At 42.4% G+C, this 22,307-nt stretch overlaps 1 protein-coding gene across 1 annotated transcript in view; it reads left to right on the top strand.

The window, feature by feature from the left end:
* The window catches only part of LOC132566597 (cytochrome P450 4A4-like), a 44,710-nt gene that overhangs the window by 1,941 nt on the left and 20,462 nt on the right, over positions 1–22,307 (top strand). Inside the window, exons 2-9 of the mRNA XM_060231781.1 lie at positions 195–336; positions 4,497–4,541; positions 7,762–7,889; positions 8,459–8,589; positions 8,688–8,842; positions 13,840–13,946; positions 15,025–15,215; positions 18,810–18,943. Of these exons, the coding sequence (XP_060087764.1) occupies positions 195–336; positions 4,497–4,541; positions 7,762–7,889; positions 8,459–8,589; positions 8,688–8,842; positions 13,840–13,946; positions 15,025–15,215; positions 18,810–18,943 (1,033 nt within the window). The remainder of the gene's footprint in view (positions 1–194; positions 337–4,496; positions 4,542–7,761; positions 7,890–8,458; positions 8,590–8,687; positions 8,843–13,839; positions 13,947–15,024; positions 15,216–18,809; positions 18,944–22,307) is intronic.

The raw sequence follows: 22,307 nt of genomic DNA, 5'->3' as shown, positions 1-22,307 counted from the left end.
CCATAGGTTCACCACCACTGGTCTAGGCAGTAATTATATTTTGAACAGGAGTCTATACACTGCACAGGGAATCCTTTTGCAAAACCGTATCCCCCCCAAAAAAGTCAGTGATCTAAGTATTTATGATAAAATTCTGCTCTACAACTTTAACAAGTGAGATGCTTTATTGCATGGTTTTATATTTTCTGTCATAGATCCAACGAGGACAAGAATTCAAGAAGAATGTGGAATGGGCAGAAAAATATCCCTATGCCTTTCCTAGATGGTTTGGCGGCTTTTCAGCTAGTTTACTAATCAACCATCCTGATTATGCTAAAGCTGTGTTTGCTCGACAAGGTAAACATTATCTATAATTCAATGATCAGCCTTTGGCAGCTAAATAGAAACTTGTGCAGAGCTGTTCAGTTATATAGGTTTGTGCGTGTGTGTGTGTTTTTCTTGGTTATTCTAATCTTTGAATTTTTTATGAAGGGTGTGTGCGTTTGTGTATCCCTCATAAAAACATGTTCAGCCAGATGGGTTCTGAGGAAAGTTATATCAAAGATTAGGATAATCAAGAAAAACATAACAATAATTAGCAGCAGCTAAATAACAATAGCAGCAAATATCAGTAATCTTCTGCCTTTAATGAAGGCTAATAACCATCATTGATACATAACTCATCAGGGCCTACACAAATACACACATGTGGATACTATGGAGTGTGTGGATATACAGTTGATTCTTTCCTACTTTCCTCCATCCTCCAGCAGCCTCCAAGATGCTAATGCTGGACATTGCAGAACTTGCCTTGCCAATAATCTGTGCAACCCAGAAGGCTCCAGTGAGGAGGCTCAACAAAGCAATGAACATTATGTTGGCATAGAAATAGGACCGTGCATAATAAGAACATAGAGAAGGCATGTTGGATCAGGCCAATGGCCCATCCAGTCCAACACTCTGTGTCATACAGTGACTAAAACTTAGGTGCCATCAGAAGGTTCACCAGCAGGGTCAGAACTTCAGAAGCCTTCCCACCAAGAACTAAGAATACAGAGCAACCCTGCTCCAGACAGAATGTTCCATCTATACTATATCTGGGACCTTTGGGGGTGGACCCAGGAGCAGGGATGTGACAAGCACACTTGAACTCTGAAGGGAGTTCTGGCAATCACACTTTGAAGGGACCATACACCTTTTAAATGCCTTCCCTCCATTTGGAAATAATGAAGGATAGGAGCACCTTCTTTTGGGACTCATAGAATTGGATCCTCTGGGCCAATATTTTTGAAACTTGGTGGGTGTTTTGAAGAGAGGCACTAGATGCTATGCTGAAAATTTGATGCCTTTACCTCAAAAAACAGCCCCCAGAGCCCCAGATAACCACGGATCAATTCTCCATTATACCCAATGGAAATTGATCTCCATATGGTATAATGGAGTGCCCAGCAGACATCCCCCCCACTTTCTGATAACCCTGAAGTGGGAGGGAGGGCCTCCAAACCGGGAGATCCCCTGCCCCCAACTGGGGATTGGCAACCCTACTTCTAATGTCCCCACTAGAGGAGCATCTCTGATTGATGGGACAGTCAAAAGGACATCTCTCTGTGATCTTAGTTCCTGAGCACAAACATATGGGAGTAGATGGGCCTTCAGATATCCCAGTCCCAAGCCATGTAGAACATTAAAGGTCAAAACAACACCTTGATTTGGGCTCAGGAATGGACCAGAAGCCAGTGTAATTGCTATGGGATTGGGGGAAGTCATATGATCCCAGTCACTGGCCCCAGCCAATCGTTTAGCTGCAGCATTCTGCATGAGCTGCAGTTTTCAAACACTTTTCCAGAGTAGCACCAAGTACAACACATTGCAATAGTCCAGTCTAAATGTAACTAAGGCATGGGTCACTGTGTTTAGATCAGATTGAGCCAGGAACAGTTACAGCTGGCACACCAGCCAAAGCTGAGCAAAAGCACTATTTAAAAAGTAGCCACTTGATTTTCTAAGATAGGGGTGTCAAACATGCACCCTCAGGATGCATCCAGCCTTGTGTAAGGTTCATATTCGGTCTCTGAACAACTGACTGGTTCCTGCTTCCTTCTCCAGTTCTGCTGCACCGCAGCTTGCTTTGCCAGACTCTCTCAATCACACAGGAGAGATAGATAGGCAAGCCTCTGTTCTGCGCATTGGTTGAGACTCCTCCCTCTCCTCCTTCCAGAGGGAGAGACAGAACAAGCCAGGCTCCTCATTTTCCTGACCAGGCTCCCTCAATCTTCCCTTCCATTAGTTGAGGCTCCTTCCTTTCCTCCCCTTTGCTCAGCTGCCTCAGTTGTATGGGAGAATTAGAAAGCACTTTTAAGACCAACAAAGACTGATTCCTCATTAGCCTTTGTCTTGGTCTCATTCTCGGCTCTTGAATTTGTGTGGGACAGTAAGCAAGCACGAAACACACAGCTCCAGAGATGACAATGCAGAATACATGGAAAAGAGCCACTGTGAGGAGCCCCGCACAGAAGGGAGGCAAGTGCTAAGTGTGGAATCTGCTAAAGCTTTATTTAAAGTTTGAGCTCTTGTGGTCCTTGCCACGATGTGTGTGAATTTTATTGGACTCATTATGCTGTGGATTTCCTGGGTGCAACTGGGTTTGCCTCCCCTTTTTCATTATATTCATGCCCTCATGATCCAGTCTTTCTCAGTAGGAAAGCAATGTTTAGATGAGGAATAACAATAAGCCAGTGAAGTGGATTAGGCTATGACTGTGTGTTCAGACTAAGTTCACCCAGCACATTTCCTTAGTAGACTGGGGATTTTAAGTCTTGACTTCCCAGATAGCAGGCTCATACTGACCACTATACATGGCTGTCTCTCTGTTCTTGCACTGCCTCATAGGAATTGCAGTTATTTTTTCTGGGAAAATAATAGTTTTATAGACAAACACATAGCCCTCACTCTGTGTCATGATGCTTTCACATGTTCTTGACCAGCACACAAAGTAATTTATATACAAAAGCTCACAATGCCTAGTCATTTCATGTTTTTCCCCAGTCCTAGACTAAGAGCACTGACCAAGAAATTTCTGTAATGAATGCCAATAAATCAAAAGTAGGTATGCAAATACACACCTAAAGAGCATACTCAAGATTGGTTCAGCACAGACATTTTGATGCAATAATTCAGATTAAGAGGTGTTAGTTGACAGAGACTGTTACATAAACAAAATATTGTAAGAGTGCTAATGTTTTGAGTTTTAAAAAAACTTTAATTGTATTTATTTGTGTCCTTTATAAAGTTTATATCTCTGCTACCTGACATTAGATTTTATGACACACATAGCCCAGCCCAACAGAGCCTCATTCTGTCATATCCAGCTCTCCTTACAAATAAGTTTGAAAATGTTCTAAAATGACTGCTGTATTAAGCAGCACTCCCAAACTGTAAACCTGGCTTTTCAAGACAATTGTAACCCTGTCCCAGCCAGGGGAGATGTCAAGTCCCAAGTTTAACTTCCCGCTAACCCAGAGCACCTTTGTATGTCAGGATTAAGTTTCAGCTTGTTCACTTTCATTCAGCCCATTACTGACTCCAAGCATTGGTTTAGAACATCAACAGCTTTCTTGGAATTAGGTAGAAAAGTAAGACAGAGGGTCATCAGAAAGTGGGGTGGGGGTGGGGAATGCCTGATTGGCACTCCATTATTCCCTATGAAGATTGATTCCCATAGGATATAATGGAATATTGCTCTACTGGTATCTGGGGCTCTTGGGGGGGGGGGCTGGGGTTTTTTTTAATATACAGGCACCAAATTTGCAGCATAGCATCCAATGCCTCTTCTTAAAACACCCTCCAAGTTTCAAAAGGATTGGACCGGGGAATCCAATTCTATGAGCCTCAAAAGAAGGTGCCCCTATCCTTCATTATTTCCATTGGAGGGAAGGCATTTAAAAGGTGTAAGATAACTTCCCTTGGCCAGGAAGTGTAATGGCCAGAACTTCCCTTGGATTTAATTATGCATGTCGCAACCTTGCTCCTGGCTTCACCCCCAGTGTCTCCTGGCTCCACCCCCAGATATTTCTTGAATTGGACGGCAACCCTAGCCCCTACTCCCCCCATCTTGACTGATTACTTTGGATGTGTGGATTTCATCTGTAAAGGATTCCAAAGAATAGCTTCTAGTGTTAACTTTTGATCCTGCCTTCTAAGATCAAAGTCTAGATTTATTAATAGCAGTAATTTCAAAATGCTGGTGAGCTTTTGCAGTGGTCCAATATAAGGATTACTAAATGTGGGTTCAAGGCCAAAGCAGGTGTCTCTTATATAATACATTTAGCAAAAGCGCTATTGTAAAACTTTAAAAGTTGATTGGGTATACTACTCTTCCTTTTGGTGTGGCCTCAAAAAGTCAGTTACGTTTGAATTTAAAATAAACAAGGCTTGGAATATTCATCACAGGCAGCTTTAGCTCCTGTCCGGTATTGTTCTTTGCTTATTTTTAAAATCTCTTAAATTATATTTTTCAGATCCTAAGGGTATGCGTACCTACAGGTTCTTCATTCCCTGGATTGGTAGGTAGAACTATGATCCATCCTTTTAAAACATAATGTATTGTTTTAAGGAATAGAAGTTATAAGCACAGATGCCCCAAACCCAACCCTCTCCAGCCCTGATTTAGAAATCTTTTAAGTCTGTTTTTACTAAAGTCTAAACTTGGTGCAGTATTTTTTTATCATGTAAGAGAAAGACCTTTCAAGTACAAAAAGTGGACTGACAAAGGAAAGAAAGAGGAGACAAAAATCATAGCAAGTCTCTTAGCATGCATTATTTTGTAAAAGCAGTTGTTAATTTTTTTTTTAATTTGAGAGGCACTATACATTAGCTATGCATTAGCATTCCTTAACTTACTTCATAAGCATTTTTGAGCCAGTCCTTTTTTGTTTTTAAGAAGTGCAGATTTCTATCAATTCCCTCCTCAGGAGAGCTGCCCCTGCCAAGTGCCAGTACTCAGTACTGGTGAGGATTGCTAAAAAAAGCCCTTACTTCACTCATTCTCAATTACCTGTTAGAACCTATCTGTCTGTATGTTTAGTATGGTTGCCAACCTCCAGGTGGGCTTGGAGATCTCCCAGAAATACAACTGATCTATAGACTACAAAGATTCTCTTTTGGAGAATATGGCTTCTTGGAGGGTGGACTCCAAATACTGAGTTTCCTCCTGTTCCCAAAACTCTTACTTTCCCTAACTGAAGTTGACAACCCTAAGTATACTATCTCTAATGAAGAGCTTTGCTTTAAGTAGTTAGTGAGAGGAAAGAGTTGTATTTGTAACAGCCTGGGGTGAGTGGGTGAATAATGGGTTTATGGGAGTCACAGAGTCCTCATGAAAGTTTTCAAAGGGAGACTGAATAGAAATATTAAGGAAACAATAGAGAAGAAATAGTGAACAACAGAGAAGACAATAGTGAAAGAGAATACACTTTGCAGCCTGATCCTGGAGAAACAGATGATGTTGCAGTAGTCTGATAGCAGTCAGATAGCTTCGATGAGGGAAGAACTAACAGGCGAAAAACCAAGAAGTAGAACCCAAGGGAGGAGGGATAACTACCTTGTGAGTCTGGCACTGTGTGTCATGTGAGGGTGATGTGAAAACTGTGTCATTGCTACCAGATGGGGTTGCCAGCTCCAGGTTGGGAAATACCTGAAGATTTTGGGGCTGGATCTGAGGAAGGTAGGGCTTGGGGAGGGAGTTCACTTTCCAAACTGGCCATTTTCTCTTAGGTGAACTGAGCTCTGTCACTTGGAGTTCAGTTGTAATCCCAGGAGATCCCAGGAGATCACCAGCCAGCACCTGGCTGTAATAAGTAGGATCTTTCTGTTACATATTAATGGTGCCCACACCTGCTTCCCAGAATGACAAACACCTGCCTCTGCGTGCTATGCACATACACATTTTAATTGCTTATAAAATGGGAACAATTTCACCTAATGACCTGAAATTTGGCAGGGATGATCCCTAGTGTGATAGGTATAATCCCGGAAAATGGTATCCCAGATGGATTGGGAGGAGAGATATAGCCAGCAGGCCCAGGGCTAGGGGTGCCTATGCCCCCCTATATTTTTTCATACATGGGTGCCCCAATGATATCATAATGATGTCACTGCCACGCACCTTCCTGGACTTTGCCGAGCCGGCAACCGGTGCGGGGGTGGGGCGGTGAGCAAGGGGAAGCAGGTGGTGGCTGGCCAGCTGGCGGGCAGACAGCCACAGAGAGGGGAGGGTGGTGGGCGGCCATGGGAAGGAGAGGGCAGTGGGTAGCTGCGGGGAGGGGAGGGCGGTGGCCGGCCAGAGGGAGATGAATAGTGGTGGTCGGGGGGACGAACGGCAGCAGGTGGCCATGAGGAGGAGATGGTGGCTGGAGGCCATGAGGAGGCAAACAGCAGCAGGCAGATGGGCAGCCACAGGGAGGGGAGGGGGTGGCTGGTTGTGGGGAGATGAACAGCCGTAGGTGGGGAGACAAATGGTGGTGGGTGGCTGTGGGGAAGCAAATGGCAGCCAGTTGCCGGCTGTGAGGAGCAGCAGGCAGCCGCGAGGAGGCGAATGGTTGCAAGGAGGTGAACAGCGGAGGGCGGGTGGCCACAGGGAGGGGATGGATGGCAGCGGCCTGGGGAGAGGGGGTGCCTTATAACCCCTCTAGGCCAAGTGGCGCCCGAGGCGATTGCCTCTTTGACCTACTCCCACACGCCAGCCCTGATAGCCAGATATGTGTTTTCCATTGAAATAAATAATAAACATTTTTAAATGGACATGTGCAATAGTGATATTGGAAAAAAAATAAGATTAAAATGAACCAAAACAAAAATAAATGTACCAAGCCCTATCATTCCATTCACCACGTACAGAATTTCCCTTTTGGTCAATACCCTTATACTCATAAATCTGTACTGCTTACACCGCAAGTCTCCTTATGTCTCTCCATCCCCCCCCAGCCCCAACTCCAAAGATTCTACAGAAATTAAAAAATCTGTCTCATTTTCAATTAGGCGTACAGAGTGAACCAAGAGAACCAACAGAACTCACACTGTATGTTCTCTATCTGCATATGGTTTTCATTTCCTGTATATCCGCTGATATATCCACTGATTTCTCACTTTGCTTGCAAAGTGGTTCATTTTGACAACAAAGCAATGACAGATACTGAACTCTCCATGTAGCAATTCACCCACACATTATTTCCATAAATACCACAAAATGGGTATTTCAAGAGGTGCAGCCAACCACAAGCTATCATGGAGTAAAGTCATGCATAACTCTAGTAGTAATTTTACAGCATTCCAGGAAGACGTTCTGTTGAACAGGATGCCTTTTAAAATGAACATATAGTTTAAAAATATTTGCATGCATACACACAATTTACCTTAATTCATGAAGTGAAGACCCTTGTACTGAAGTGGCAGCTGCTGCCAAAACAACTTTTTAAAAATCTGCATAGCCATTAAGATCTCTGATAGTCAGTCAAAAGCCATGGACAAAATCTCCTGCTGGTTCTGTCCAGTTTTTTTAAAAGTTAGTGGGCACCAGGAAGGGTAACACCCCTGCCTTTCAAGTATTATTTTCTGTCAATGCCTCAGACATTGTAATCTACTCAGTATATTTAGGTATCTACACAAAAAGGCCCATATTAGGAATTCCTCTCTCCTCTAAAATCTCAAGCATCTCTTGATTAAGGTACAGATTATCTGTTTAAACTGCAGTATTCTGAAAGTTCTCTTCCTGTTTTGTGCCCACAGGCAAAGGGCTGCTGATCCTACATGGACCAAAGTGGTTTCAACATCGTCGATTGTTGACTCCAGGGTTCCATTATGACATTTTGAAACATTATGTACCACTGATGGCAGATTCAGCCAAAGTGATGTTGGTAGGCTTTCATGCTTATGTTGCTGTTTTAATTCTTATATCTCTGAATAGAGAAGATTAAGATCAAGAATAGGGATGGATTGAAAATATTACATTTCTGTAACACTAAAGCACACCTGAACTGAGATTTCAAAATAATGAAACAGCCGGCCATCCTATGTTCAATGAGCATGAAATATTCAATGTCAGAGCTTTTTTTATAGCAGGAGCTCCTTTGCATATTAGGCCATACACCGCTGATGTAGTCCTCCTGGAGCTTACAGTAGGCCCTGTACTAAGCGCCCTGTAAGCTCCTGGAGGATTGGCTACATCAGGGGTGTTGGGCCTAATATGCAAAGGAGTTCCTACTACAAAAAAATCCCTGTTCAGTGTGCTTATAAGCTAGCCCTCTCCCAGTCCTCTCATCTTGTGCAAATTTACATAGTTTGTTGAGGTAGTAGTTTCCAATTTTATCATTGTTGAAAATGTGTTCACATGACAAGAATGTTACAAACCCATGATAAACCTTCCACATGAATGTGCCATCATGTCTTGAAAACTAACTCTCCTTATCATTGGTTTCCATTTTAGGATAAATGGGAGGATCTGATTGCCAAGGATGCCATGAAGTCATTAGAAGTGTTTGAACATGTCAGCTTGATGACTCTAGACAGCATAATGAAATGTGCATTCAGTTACCAGAGTAATTGCCAGACTCGCAGGTTTATATTGTCTAAACAACAACATTTTTTTCTTGAGCTGTGACCATTCTCATTAAAATGAAAAGATTTTTTTAAAAAGAACTTACTTTTCTCTTCAGACAGTTAGATTATTATGTCAAAGCTGTGTATGACCTGACCTACCTACTGTCTCAAAGAACCCGCACACTCTTGCATTGGAATGATCTCATCTATTGGTACAGCTCAAATGGGTGTCGTTTCCGAGAAGCCTGCAAATTGACCCATCGACATACAGGTACTGCCCCACCTTCCATTCACAGAAAGAAAAAATATTAAAAAGCACCACACTGCATGACATATCAGTCAAAAAATCCTTAGGACAGCATAGCAAAATAGGAAATATGATTATTATGACAGGATTAAACTCACATGTACTGAATAAATGTTCAGAAAGTCTCTCAAGAGGGTGGCCAGACCGTCCCGGGCGCCCGGGAATGTCCCGGTTCTGGCCCCCTATTCCCGCCTCCCGGGCTGGCTATACCGGGACCATTTAGAGGTCCCGGTTTAGCCAGCCCCGGAGGCGGTGGGCCACGGGCGCCGGCGGGGAAGGCGGCGAGTGAGGGAGGGAGCGTCCCTGCACGTGCGCAGGGCCCCTGCACATGTACTGAATAAGTTTAAGGAACTAGAGTTGATAGACAGAGTGCCTGAAGAACTATGGATGGAGGTTCGTGACATTGTACAGAAAGCAGCAATCAGCACCATCCCAAAGAAAAAGAAATACAAGAAAGCAAAATGGCTGTCTGATGAGGCTTTACAAATAGCTGAGGAAAGAAGGAAAGCAAAAGGCAAAGGTGAAAAGGAAAGATTCACCAAACTGAATGCAGATTTCCAGAGAACAGCAAGGAGAGATAAGGAGGCCTTCCTGGAGTAACAATGCAAAGCAATAGAGGAAAATAATAGAATGGGAAGGACAAAAGATCTCTTCAAGAAAATTGGAGAAATCAAGGGAACTTTTCGTACAAAGATGGCCATAATAAAGGACAAAAACAGTAGGGACCTAACAGAAGCAGAAGAGATTAGGAAGAGGTGGCAAGAATACACAAAAGAATTATACAAGAAGGATCTCAATGTCCTTGACAACCATAATGGTGAAATGGCTGACCTTGAGCCAGACATTCTGGAGTGCAAAGTCAAATGGGCCTTAGAAAGCATTACTAATAACAAAGCGAGTGGAGATGATGGTATCCCAGTTGAGGTATTCAAAATCCTAAAAGACGATGCTGTTAAAGTGGTGCACTCATTATGTCAACAAATTTGGAAAACACAACAGTGGCCACATGATTGGGAAAGGTCAGTTTATATTCCAATCCCAAAGAAGGGTAATGCCAAGGAATGTTCAAACTATCGCACCATTGCATTCATTTCACATGCTAGCAAGGCCATGTTAAAGATTCTACAAGCAAGGCTTCAGCAGTATGTAGATTGGGAACTACCAGAAATACAAGCTGGATTTTGGAGAGGAAGAGGAACTAGAGATCAAATTACCAACATTTGCTGGATTATGGAGAAAGCATGGGAATACCAGAAAAAGTCTATTTCTGCTTCATTGACTATGCTAAAGCCTTTGATTGCGTGGATCACAACAAACCGTGGCAAGTCCTTAAAGAGATGGGAGTACCAGACCATCGCACATGTCTGCTGAGAAACCTGCATAAGGGTCAAGAAGTGAACTCAATGAAGATATCAACTTGTCAAAGTATTAAAGAGAACTGTTTTAAGATGATGTATAGGTGGTATATGACTCCGAAAAAACTGGCTAAGATAAGTAAGAAAATGTCGGATAGATGTTGGAAATGTAAAAAACATGAAGGTTCTTTCTTCCATATGTGGTGGACATGTGAAAAAGCGAAAGAATTCTGGAAGATGATACAACAAGAAATCTCCAAAATTTTGGGCTATGACTTTAAGAAAACTGCAGAGACGTTTTTACTTGGATTACAATTAGAAAAATTCCCAAAAGAAGACAGGACTCTAATTTGGTACCTGCTATCAGCTGCTAGGACATTATACGCGCAGCTTTGGAAGCAAGAAAAAGTACCGGAGAAATGGGACTGGACCAAGAAAGTTTTATCGTGGTGTGAAATGGACAAACTAACTAGAACACTAAGAGACTATGATTTAGAGATATTCAAAAGGGAGTGGAGAAAATTTAAAGGATATATGGAGAAAACTTGGAAAGTAAAGAAACATTGGACAATTTTTTAGTAGTAAGAATATATACATTAAACTTTGAGCAGTTAGAAGTGCCTTTAATATTGATTTTGAATTTATAACCTCGGGGAAGTCAACATTGGAGGGAGGGGGGATAGAAATGTCATATGGGTTAATGCGGAAAAAAAATTTAAGAAATAGTTAAGTTTTGTAACCATATGCTACCAATAAATTGTTTAAACACAAAGAAGTGACTGTCAAAACAGGATATGGAACAACTGATTGCTTTAGAATAGGAAAAGGAGTTTGACAAGGATGCATATTGTCACCCTGCTTATATAATTTATATGCAGAGTACATCGTGCAGAATGCTGGCCTGGATGAAGCAGAAACCGGAATTAAGATTGCCAGGAAAAACATCAATAATTTGAGATATGCAGATGACACCACTCTATTGACAGAAAGTGAGGAGGACCTAAAAAATCTCTTGAGGGTGAATGAGGAGAGCACAAAAATAAGCTTGAAACTCAACATTAAAAAAAACCCTAAGATCATGGCATCTGGCCTCATCACTCCTTGGTGAAAAGAAGGTGAAGACATGGAAGTAGTGACAGACTTCACATTCCTGGGATCCAAGATCACTGCAGATGGTGACTGTAGCAATGAAATTAAAAAAAAAATTTGCTCCTTGGGAGGACAGCTATGGCAAACCTAGGCAGTGTAATAAAAAACAGAGACATCACCCCACCAACAAAAGTCCATATAGTCAAAGCGATGGGATTCCCAGTAGTAATATATGGCTGTGAGAGTTGGACCATAAGGAAGGCTGAGCGCAGAAGAATAGATGCTTTTGAGCTGTGCTGCTGGAGAAGAATCTTGAGAGTCCCTTGGACTGCAAGAAGATCAAATCAGTCAACCCTAAGGAAAATCAACCCTGACTGTTCCCTGGAAGATCAGATGCTGAAGCTGAAGCTCAGATACTTTGACCACCAAATGAGAAGGGAGCACTCACTGGAGAAGACCCTGATGCTGAGAAAGACAGAAGGCAAAAGAAGAAGGGGACGGCAAAAGATGAGATGACTGGACAGCGTTACTGATATAACCAACATGAATTTGAGCGGACTTCGGGAGATGGTGGAAGACAGGAGGGCCTGCCGTGATTTTGTCCATAGGGTCGCAAAGAGTCAGACTCAACTGTGCGACTGAACAACAACACTTATAGTAGACAGAAAGAATATCTCACTATTCCAAGACAATAATCAAAACACACCCTTAGGAAGTTCTAGTTCGTTCCCATATATTCAAAGTGTACATAAGAACATAAGAGAAACCATATTGGATCAGGCCAATGGCCCATCCAGTCCAACAATCTGTGTCACACAGTGGCCAAAAAAAAGGAGGTTACAAGTGGGGCTACTTCCACTTTGCCCCCCCCCCCCGCACCAAAAATGCAGAGCATCACTGCCCCAGACAGTTCCAATAATATGCTGTGGCTAATAGCCACTGATGGACCTCTGCTTCTTATTTTTATCCAAATCCCTCTCGAAGCTGGCTATGCTTGTAGCCACCACCACCTCCTGTGGCAGTAAATTCCACATGTTAATCACCTTTGGGTGAAGAAGTACTTCCTTTTATCCATTCTAACCCATTTTATCCATTTTCATTGAATGTTCATGAGTTCTTGTATTGTGAGAAAGGGAGAAAAGGACTTCTTTCTCCATCCCATGCATAATCTTGTAAACCTCATGTCACCCCGCAGTCGATGTTTCTCCAAGCTAAAGAGCCCCAAACATTTTAACCTTTCTTCTTAGGGAAAGTGTCCCAAACCTTTAATCATTCTAGTTGCCCTTTTCTGCACTTTTTCCAATGCTATAATATCGTTTTTGAGGTGCGGTGACCAGAATTGTACACAGTATTCCAAATGAGACCGCACCATTGATTTATACAGGGGCATTATGATACTGGCTGATTTGTTTTCAATTCCCTTCCTAATAATTCCCAGCATGGCATTTAAGAGTCTCTGTAAACAAATTAAAATCTGAATTAACAACAGTTTGAAACTTCAATTTAAAAAGCTCTCAAAGGCTGTATGTGCTGATCTTCATTTTCCTTAACATTACTGAAAAACCTCTATTATCGGCTACAGCTAATCCAAAAAGGCCTCTCTAACATGAACATAAGAACATAAGAGAAGCCATGTTGGATCAGGCCAATGGCCCGTCCAGTCCAACACTCTGCATTATTTCTCCAGAACAATAATATGAGTTGGCTTTGAAATAAGACCTGTCACAGACCAGTTTTAATAAACTATCATATTGTATGAGTTTTACAACTGTTGTTTTATTAATATCATAAGCTGTCAAGTGCCACAGGGCAGGACAGGGTAGGACAAGTCTCACATTTGTGATAACTGGTCTCCAATGGCAATCCTTTGAATCCAGTCTGCAAGGAATTATTTGAATCAGTCCAAAACACACCCCTGCAAGGAATTATTTGAACCACATCAGTTTTTTTGTAAGGAGTGCCTTTTTGAAAGTAGTGGATTGATAACTGCCTATCTGAATGGCTGAAGGGAGGTGCCCTGAATTTGCAATTGATTTATGATGGACATTCGGGGTTTATTGATGTAGTACTTACCTGCTTTTCACAGCCAGGATGGGCAAAGGTATTGTTATAGGTATTTATTGTTGTTTTACTATGAGTATTACTAAGCTGCCTGGGAATTCATTGCATTTAGAGTGTGGGAAATAAATATCTTAAACATTTCAGATTTGCATTGGACAGTGTTTTGGATCCTTCCAGCTTTCCTGCTAACATAAGATAGAAGATGCCACCTTTAACCACTCCCTGAAAAGACCATTCTAGAGACTGTGGGACGCATGTGGCCTAAAAAGCCATATGAGGTAGGACTGTAGTAAGGAAAGGAACTCAGGGAGATTATTACACCTTTTTTTTGCCAGCAGAAAAACTGATAGGATGCAATCCAATGATATGACTTAATGTTATTGTTGGTACAGAATTGTCCTTATAGTCTAAAGCTACCATGTCAATAAATATCTTCACTCCTAATACATGCCACAGAAAAAGTCATAGAAAACAGAAGGAGATCCTTCAAGGAGGAAGGAGAGCTTGAAAAGATCCAGAAGAAACGATATTTGGATTTTCTAGATATTCTTCTTTGTGCCAAGGTAAGAAACATTAATCTAATGTCTTTACTAAGTAGCCATTAACACTAGGTAGGTACCCCACACTTGGTGAATGCAGTACTTATCATCCTTGTTTATAAATCAGACCCCCACATGTGCATGCACACACCTAAGCACATGTACACACACTTTCCTCTTCCAATTTTACTAGTATTAGAGACAACATGTCAGCCTCTCCCAGCCCCTCCAGAAGATTCAAAGAAAAAGAGCTGTCAGTCAGGAGTCTCCTTTGAAATATACAACTTTATTGATATCAAGAAAGAGGGGAGTCGCTTTGCAACAAGCTCCCTGATCAGTTCCATACATGCCCTTTTATCCTCTACTCCTGGCCGATGAGTCCCTCTTCCTTTCCCCATAGGCTGAGGTATTCAGAAGGTACAGCCTATCTGACCGCCTACTTCATACTCCCTCCTTGATATGTACCCCTCCTGTTACATACATTGCATGTGTATTTAAATGTACCCTTCTCCTAAGTGGAATGTGTCGATTAATATTCATTACTTGATTACGCCTGCGTACTTGCTACTTATTAGTCTCTATTGCTATTAATCTCTACTGTTGTCATGGCCTGCTCAACCGTGTCATTTCTTTTACTACAGTAGTTCCGCATCTGCATTTTAACAATGACCAATACACCTGTTCTATGGTTACTAAATGTTTGTGCTTTGCATACCTGGTTCTGCTTCTTGCGTTTTTATAATCACTAAGACATTACATTTGGTTCTTTCTTTGGATAGTACCTTCTGTTTGTTTCAGCTCATTTCATTATTTCACTCCTCTCACTAGGGTCAAACAGCTGCCATTACATTTGGGAAATATAAATATTTATTTTGTGACACACTTGCAATATTTAGCTGTCATTCTTCCCATGTGCCACTGTATTCCAATTACACATTGATTCCTGGGCCTATAACACATTAACTTACCCCACTGGTAGATTTGATCTATTCTTGAGTTTTAAAAGGAGGCTTTTTATCTTTCCTTGAGTTTTTAATGTAGAAAATGTCTATATCTTAATCAGTTTTGACTAATCTAATAGCAAAACTTCTTGCTTCATCAGGATGAAAATGGAGTAGGATTATCTGATGAAGATCTGCGTGCTGAAGTAGACACCTTCATGTTTGAAGGCCATGATACCACAACCAGTGGTATTTCCTGGCTCTTACATGCAATGGCTGAGAATCCAGACCATCAGCAAAGATGCAGAGAGGAAATAAAGGACATTCTGAGAAGTCGAGACACAGTTCAGTGGTGAGAATTCTAGCCTGATATCTCTATTTTTTTTTAAGTTTAGAGAACTATTTTAAAAGGAAACCATGAACACTTTATAGCTTTACAATTAGAAGTCCAAAGACCAGCCCATCATTTTGTTAATCTTGATTTGCCTCCTACAAATACTAGCAATGATCCCTGACAGAGTTCCTAGTACAGTTTGGTTTCTATCCAATATGTGCTCATTTTAAAATAAACAGAATTTGGCCCTTATTGATTTCTTTACTTTGATTCATTGCATTAACTCTGAGAGAGAGCTCTAAGAGAGAGCAGATAAGAAGTGCTATAAGGGTGTGGTTTGGCTTTCTAAACAATTTGGGGAGTTGCTGAGAATTTCTGAGTTTGTGTGACTGTGTGATTGCTGAAAATTCTGAGTTTGTGGTTGCTGGGGAACTGTTGTTTGTTTGGTTTGAGTGGGCAGGTGATTGTTGCTGATTGATCAGGAGTGGCTGTGTTCCTGGGGCAGACTGAGGCCCCACTCTCTTTGCATTATTAAGCTGCGCCTTGCCAGAGGTGCGAGCCGAAGGGCGAGAGCTAAAGGGCTCTTGGCCTGTGGCTCTTAACCTGGGGGCTGTGTAAGGACCAGGAACCCAGATCCCTATTTTCCTTGTGTTCCCAATAAGGTAAGTAGATGCTCCAGAAGGAGAGCCACATAAACAAAAAAAATTTAAAAGTGGACTGTATATTTTTAAAAAGCTATCATGAAGGAAGAATGCCAGCAGGGGGGTGGGGTCTTTCCAGTGTTTTGCACTGAGTGTCACATGTATGACTATCTGCCCACAGGACAGAAGTCTTGGGTGTGTGCTCGATGCAAGGAGCTCTTGGTACTCAGGGAACGAATTCATACCCTTGAGGCCGAGGTGACTGACCTGGAGAAGCAGATCAGTCAGTTAGGCACTCGGAGAAGACTCTCGGGGACGTATTAGATGAGCCCCACTCTGAACATAGCAGCCCTATTGCTGCCAGGGAGCATGAGGGTCGAGAGGGAACAGGGCACCGTGCTGAGGATAAGGGGAATGCGCCCTCAGAAGGGACCTCTTCTTCAGTTGGTGAGCGAGTATCCTTTCACTCCAAGGAACCATCCCTGGGCAGGGAGGGGGGGTCTTGGTAGTTGGTGACTCAATCCTTAGGCAAGTAGACAGCTGGGTGGCAAAACCGCGTACTGACCAAATGGTGACTTGCCTGCCTGGTGCGAAGGTAGCAGACATTATGCGTGTTGTAGATAGACAGTGCTGGGGAGGAACCAGTGGTCGTGGTGCATGTTGGCACCAACGATGTGGTGAAATGCAGTCGTGAGGTTCTGGAGGAAAAAATTAGGCTGCTAGGCAGGAGACTTAAGGCCAGGACCTCCAAGGTAGCCTTCTCAGAAGTGCTACCTGTTCCACGTGCAGGGCTGGAGAGACAGGCACAAATTAGAAGTCTCAATGTGTGGATGAGACAATGGTGTAGGGAGGAAGGGTTTAAGTTTGTTAGGCACTGGGATGCTTTCTGGAACAAGCGGGAGTGGTACAAAAGAGACGGTTCCACTTGTCCCCAGATGAAACCAAGCTGCGGGTGCTTAAAATCAAAAAGGTGGCAGAGCAGTTTTTAAACAAACATATGGACAAAAGGGAACCAATAGATGTTGTTTACCTTGACTTCCAGAAAGCTTTTGATGACGTTCCTCATCAAAGGCTCCTTAGTAAGCGCGAGAGTCATGGAGTAAAAGGACAGGTCCTCTTGTGGATCAAAAACTGGCTAATTAATAGGAAGCAGAGAGTGAGTATAAATGGGCAGTTTTCACAGTGGAGGACGGTACGCAGTGGGGTGCCACAGGGCTCAGTACTGGGTCCCATGCTCTTTAACTTGTTCATTAATGATCTGGAGTTGGGAGTAAGCAGTGAAGTGACCAAGTTTGCAGATGACACTAAATTGTTCAGGGTGGTGAGAACCAGAGAGGATTGTGAGGCACTCCAAAGGGATCTGTTGAGGCTGGATGAGTGGGCATCAACGTGGCAGATGAGGTTCAATGTGGCCAAGTGCAAAGTAATGCACATTGGGGCCAAGAATCCCTGCTACAAATACAAGTTGATGGATTGTGAACTGGCAGAGGCTGACCAAGAAAATGTCAAGACAGTGTGCGATTGCAATAAAAAAGGCCAACGCCATGCTGGGAATTATTAGGAAGGGAATTGAAAACAAATCAGCCAGTATCATAATGCCCCCCTGTATAAATCAATGGTGCAATCTCATTTGGAATACTGTGTACCATTCTGGTCACGCACCTCAAAAAGGATATTATAGCATTGGAAAAAGTGCAGAAAAGGGCAACTAGAATGATTAAAGGTTTGGAACACTTTCCCTATGATGAAAGGTTAAAATACTTGGGGCTCTTTAGCTTGGAGATACGTCCACTGCGGGGTGACTTGATAGAGGTTTACAAGATTATGCATGGGTTGGAGAAAGTAGAGAAAGAAGTACTTTTCCCCCTTTCTCACAATACAAGAACTCGTGAGCATTCAATGAAATTGCTAAGCAGTCAGGTTAAAATGGATAAAAGGAAGTACTTCTTCACCCAAAGGGTGATTAACATGTGGAATTCACCGCCACCGGAGGTGGAGGCGGCTACAAGCATAGCCAGCTTTAAAAGGGGATTGGATAAAAATATGGAGCAGAGATCCACCAGTGGCTATTAGCCACAGTGTGTGTGTGTATATATATATGTGTGTGTATGTGTGTTTGTGTGTATATATATGTGTGTATATGTATGTATGTATGTGTGTGTGTGTGTGTATATATATATATATAAAGGAAGTACTTCTTCACCCAAAGGGTGATTAACATGTGGAATTCACTGCCACAGGAGGTGGAGGCGGCTACAAGCATAGCCAGCTTTAAGAGGGGATTGGATATATATAAATGTGTGTGTATATATGTGTGTGTTTGTGTGTGTGTATAAATATGTGTGTATATGTATGTATATGTGTGTGTGTGTGTGTGTGTGTATATATATATATATATATATACACACACACACACAAACATATATTGGCCACTGTGTGACACAGAGTGTTGGACTGGATGGACCATTGGCCTGATCCAACATGACTTCTCTTATGTTCTTTTTATTTATGTATTTGTATTTATTTACCTTAGTTTTATATGCCACCCACTCCATAAGCGGACTCAGTTTGTACCTCTCATCTTCCAGCCATAGCAAGCTTACACATCAGGTTTTTTGTCTGTTTTATCTTACAGAAGTACCTGTCCATTTGCTATCAGGTTTTGATACGTAATTAAATGTTTTCTTGCCGGTAAAAAATGCAAGTCATACACTTCAGATTCCAATAATGCCTCAAGGTTATGTGCAGGGAAATACAGTTTGACTATTTGTAACTGGTGTCATAGAACTGGCCTCACAGAATACTTGTCACAGGAAGAAAAAGAGAACTAAAGTTCCCAACATCCACTGATATATTTTAGAGTACTAAACAGCTTGTTTTATGCCCATATGTTGCATAGTATTAGTAGTTGCTGTCATGAATGTGAGCAAAGGAGTTGCTTAATCCTTACTTTTCCACTTGGTTCTTTCAGGGAAGACCTTGGAAAGATGACTTACACCACCATGTGTATTAAGGAGGCCCTCCGCCTTTATCCGCCGGTCCCGGCTGTGTCCCGACAACTTAGTCAACCCATAACCTTTTGTGATGGACGAACCTTGCCTAAAGGTTAGTTTAGATTGGTCCTTTCTGGAGGTTAAGTTCTATCTTTCAGCTCATTTCTTGTATAGGTTGAATAAAGTATTTGGAGAATAAAGCGTTTGCAGTTAAAGTTTCAGGTTTAATTTATTTCAATGGAAGAAAGTTAAGCATGTGCTTAATTATCAAAGCTAAATAAATAAATTGGCCTGTATCCAACCACATTCTGAAAACTTAAGAGGATGCAGTGATCTGCTGATTTTTTCATTAACTGAAAGCCCCCACTCTGTTGTTGTGAGACTATGCTGATCTCTAAGAACAAAGGGGCTTGGGGAGGGGGGGGGGAAGTAGGCCACATTAAGAGAGGCAAAGTGAAAATTGGCAAGCAAGAAAAAAAATGTTGTTAGCTACTTCAGATATAGTAAAGATAGAGGTTTTAAAGAAAAAACTGGGGCTTAAAATATTAACAGGACCTTACCTTTTAAAAATGTAAATAACAGTTTGACACATGCACAGGTTCCAAAATACTGCTGTGTAGCTTTTTGCTTAAAATTTAAAGTTTATATTTTATTGAAAAATATAAAAGCTTTGAAATTAAGTGTCTGTTTCTGTTCCAAAGTCCCAACGTGATTGTCCACAGTGTCCATTGAATATGGAAAGCTGAGGGAGCCTTTATATGTCAGTATTCTGTGTCTCCAAGATCTTAAAAAGAGCAAGGTCTTCCTAGTAACTTTTGCCTAGGCTCTTCTAAGTGGAGATGCCAAGGATTCAGTGTGTATCCTCTGTATCCCAAGACCTTCTGCACCCAAAGCACATGGCTGAGCCATGGCTAGTACTGGCGATGTAAACAGCAGGGAGTTGTGAAGGGTACTTACCAGGAGCAAAGAAAGGCCTTCCAGGACACTCAATGGATGACCTCAAAGTAGTTGCTTTATTGAAAAGGAATTTCAGGAACAGACTAGAAAGGGACATTGTAAATTATCACAGAATAATGGAATCCCCATTAATGGAATGCTAACTTCATTCAACCCTTATATCTGTTTTCTCATTAATCCCCCTGAAGGGCCATACATCCTCTTTATCTTATTTTATTTATTTGGAATAATAGATTAGAATAGTAGGTTGCAATGAAACAATTGACTGTAATGGAAGAATTGATTGAAGAAGTGGAAATAGTGGGCACCCTGGGCAGTAGTGACCATGTGATTTTGGAATTTACAATCTTATGGAAGGGAAAAGCTATACGTAGTCAGACTTATAGGTTGGACTTCAGAAAGGCAAACTTCGATAAACTTAGAACTATGCTGGGTAAAATCCCATGGTCAGAAATACTTAGGAAGAAGGAGGTTCAAGAGGGGTGGGAGTTTCTTAAAAGCCAAATACTGAAAGCACAATCACAGATGATTCCTATGAGAAGAAAAAATGGAAAAAGCCTAAAGAAGCCAAGTTGGCTCCATTAACATCTCTCTAAAGACTTGAGAAATAAAAAAGACTCCTTTAGGAATTGGAAGGAGAGCCTTATAACCAAGGATGAATATAAACAAATCACCAGTACTTGTAGAGAAAAAGTTAGGAAAGCTAAAGCTCAGTATGAGCTTAAGTTGGCCAAGATGCTAAAAACAACAAAAAAGGGTTCTTATGTTCGGAGTAAGAAAAAGAGCAAGGACATGGTAGGCCCACTCTCTCTCTCGGCTTGACTTCGCGAATGAAGATTTAAGAAAGGTGCAGTAGTCCACGTCTGCTGCAGGCTCGCTGGTGGCTGACAAGACCAATGCGGGACAGGCAGGTCCAGCCACAGTGGCTGCAGGGAAAAGTCTGATTTGGGGTTGGTGCTGTAGCAGTACGATTCTTCCTCAATCTCCTTTTGTCCTCAAGACCAGCTATGCGTGCATTCTCAAAGGAAGAGACAGCCTGGTGGATGGTGTGCCTCCATGCTTTGCGATCTGAGGCTAGGTCAGACCACTGGTGATGGTTAATGCAACAGGTACCAAGGAATTTCTTCAAGGAGTCCTTGTACCTCTTCTTTGGTGCCCCTCTATTTCGATGGCCGGTGGAAAGTTTGCCATACAGGGCAATCTTGGGAAGGCGGTGGTTTTCCATCCTGGAGATATGCCCTGCCCAGCGCAGCTGCGTCTTCAACAACAATGCCTCGATGCTTGTAACCTCCGCCCGCTTGAGGACTTCAGTGTTGGTCACAAAGTCACTCCAGTGGATGTTGAGGATGGTGCGAAGGCAGCGCTGATGAAAGCGCTCAAGGAGTCGCAGGTGATGACGGTATAATACCCATGATTCGGAGCCATAGATGAGGTTTGTCATCACAACCGCTTTGTAAACATTGATCTCTGTGCCTTTTTTCAGATGCTTGTTGCTCCACACTCTTTTGTGCAGTCGGCCAAATGCACGGTTTGCCTTTGCCAGTCTATTGTCAATCTCCTTGTCGATCTTGGCATCTGAGGAGATGATGCACCCCAGGTAGCTGAAATGCTGGACTGTCTTCAAAACTGATTCACCCACAATGATGCAAGAAGGGTGAAAATCTTCCTGGGGTGCAGGCTGGTGGAGAACTTCTGTCTTCTTCAGACTAACTTCTAGGCCGAATAGCTTGGCAGCCTCTGCAAAGCAGGACATCATATGCTGCAGAGCTGATACCGAGTGGGAGACGAGTGCAGCATCATCAGCAAACAGTAGCTCTCGGATAAGTTTTTCTATTGTCTTGGAGTGGGCCTTTAGTCGCCTCAGGTTGAACCAGCTGCCATCGGTGCGATAGCGTATGTAGACACCATCGTCATCATCTAAATCTACTGTGGCTCTTTGAAGCATCATGCTAAAGAAGATCGTAAAGAGAGTTGGCGCGAGAACACAGCCTTGCTTTACACCTGTGCCTATTGGGAAAGGCTCTGAGAGATCATTGCAGTGTCTGACTTGGCCTCACTGGTCTTCATGTAGCTGGATGACCATACTGAGGAACCTTGGGGGACATCCTAAACGTTCCAAGATTTGCCACAGGCCGTTCCTGCTAACGGTATCAAAAACTTTGGTAAGGTCGACAAAAGTCACATATAGACCCTTGTTCTGTTCCCTGCATTTCTCTTGGAGCTGCCTGAGAACAAATACCATGTCTGTGGTGCTCGTGTGAGCTCTGAAGCCACACTGGCTCTCTGGGAGGAGTTCTTCTGCAATGGTGGGCACCAGTCTGTTCAGGAGTATTCTAGCAAAGATTTTGCCTGCGATGGAGAGCAGGGTTATCCCCTGATAGTTGGAGCAGTCTGACTTTCCCCTTTGTTCTTATGTAGAGTAATGATGATTGCATCGCGAAAGTCCTGTGGTAGTTTGCCTTGTTCCCAGCAGGTGACAAGTACTTTGTGAAGTGTGCTATGTAGTACTATGCCCCCAT

The sequence above is a fragment of the Heteronotia binoei genome, chromosome 2 (assembly GCF_032191835.1).
Source record: "Heteronotia binoei isolate CCM8104 ecotype False Entrance Well chromosome 2, APGP_CSIRO_Hbin_v1, whole genome shotgun sequence".
Taxonomy (NCBI): Eukaryota; Metazoa; Chordata; class Lepidosauria; order Squamata; family Gekkonidae; genus Heteronotia; species Heteronotia binoei.
The sequence above is the reverse complement of the archived record's forward strand: the minus strand, read 5'-3'. Positions and strand labels throughout refer to the sequence as shown.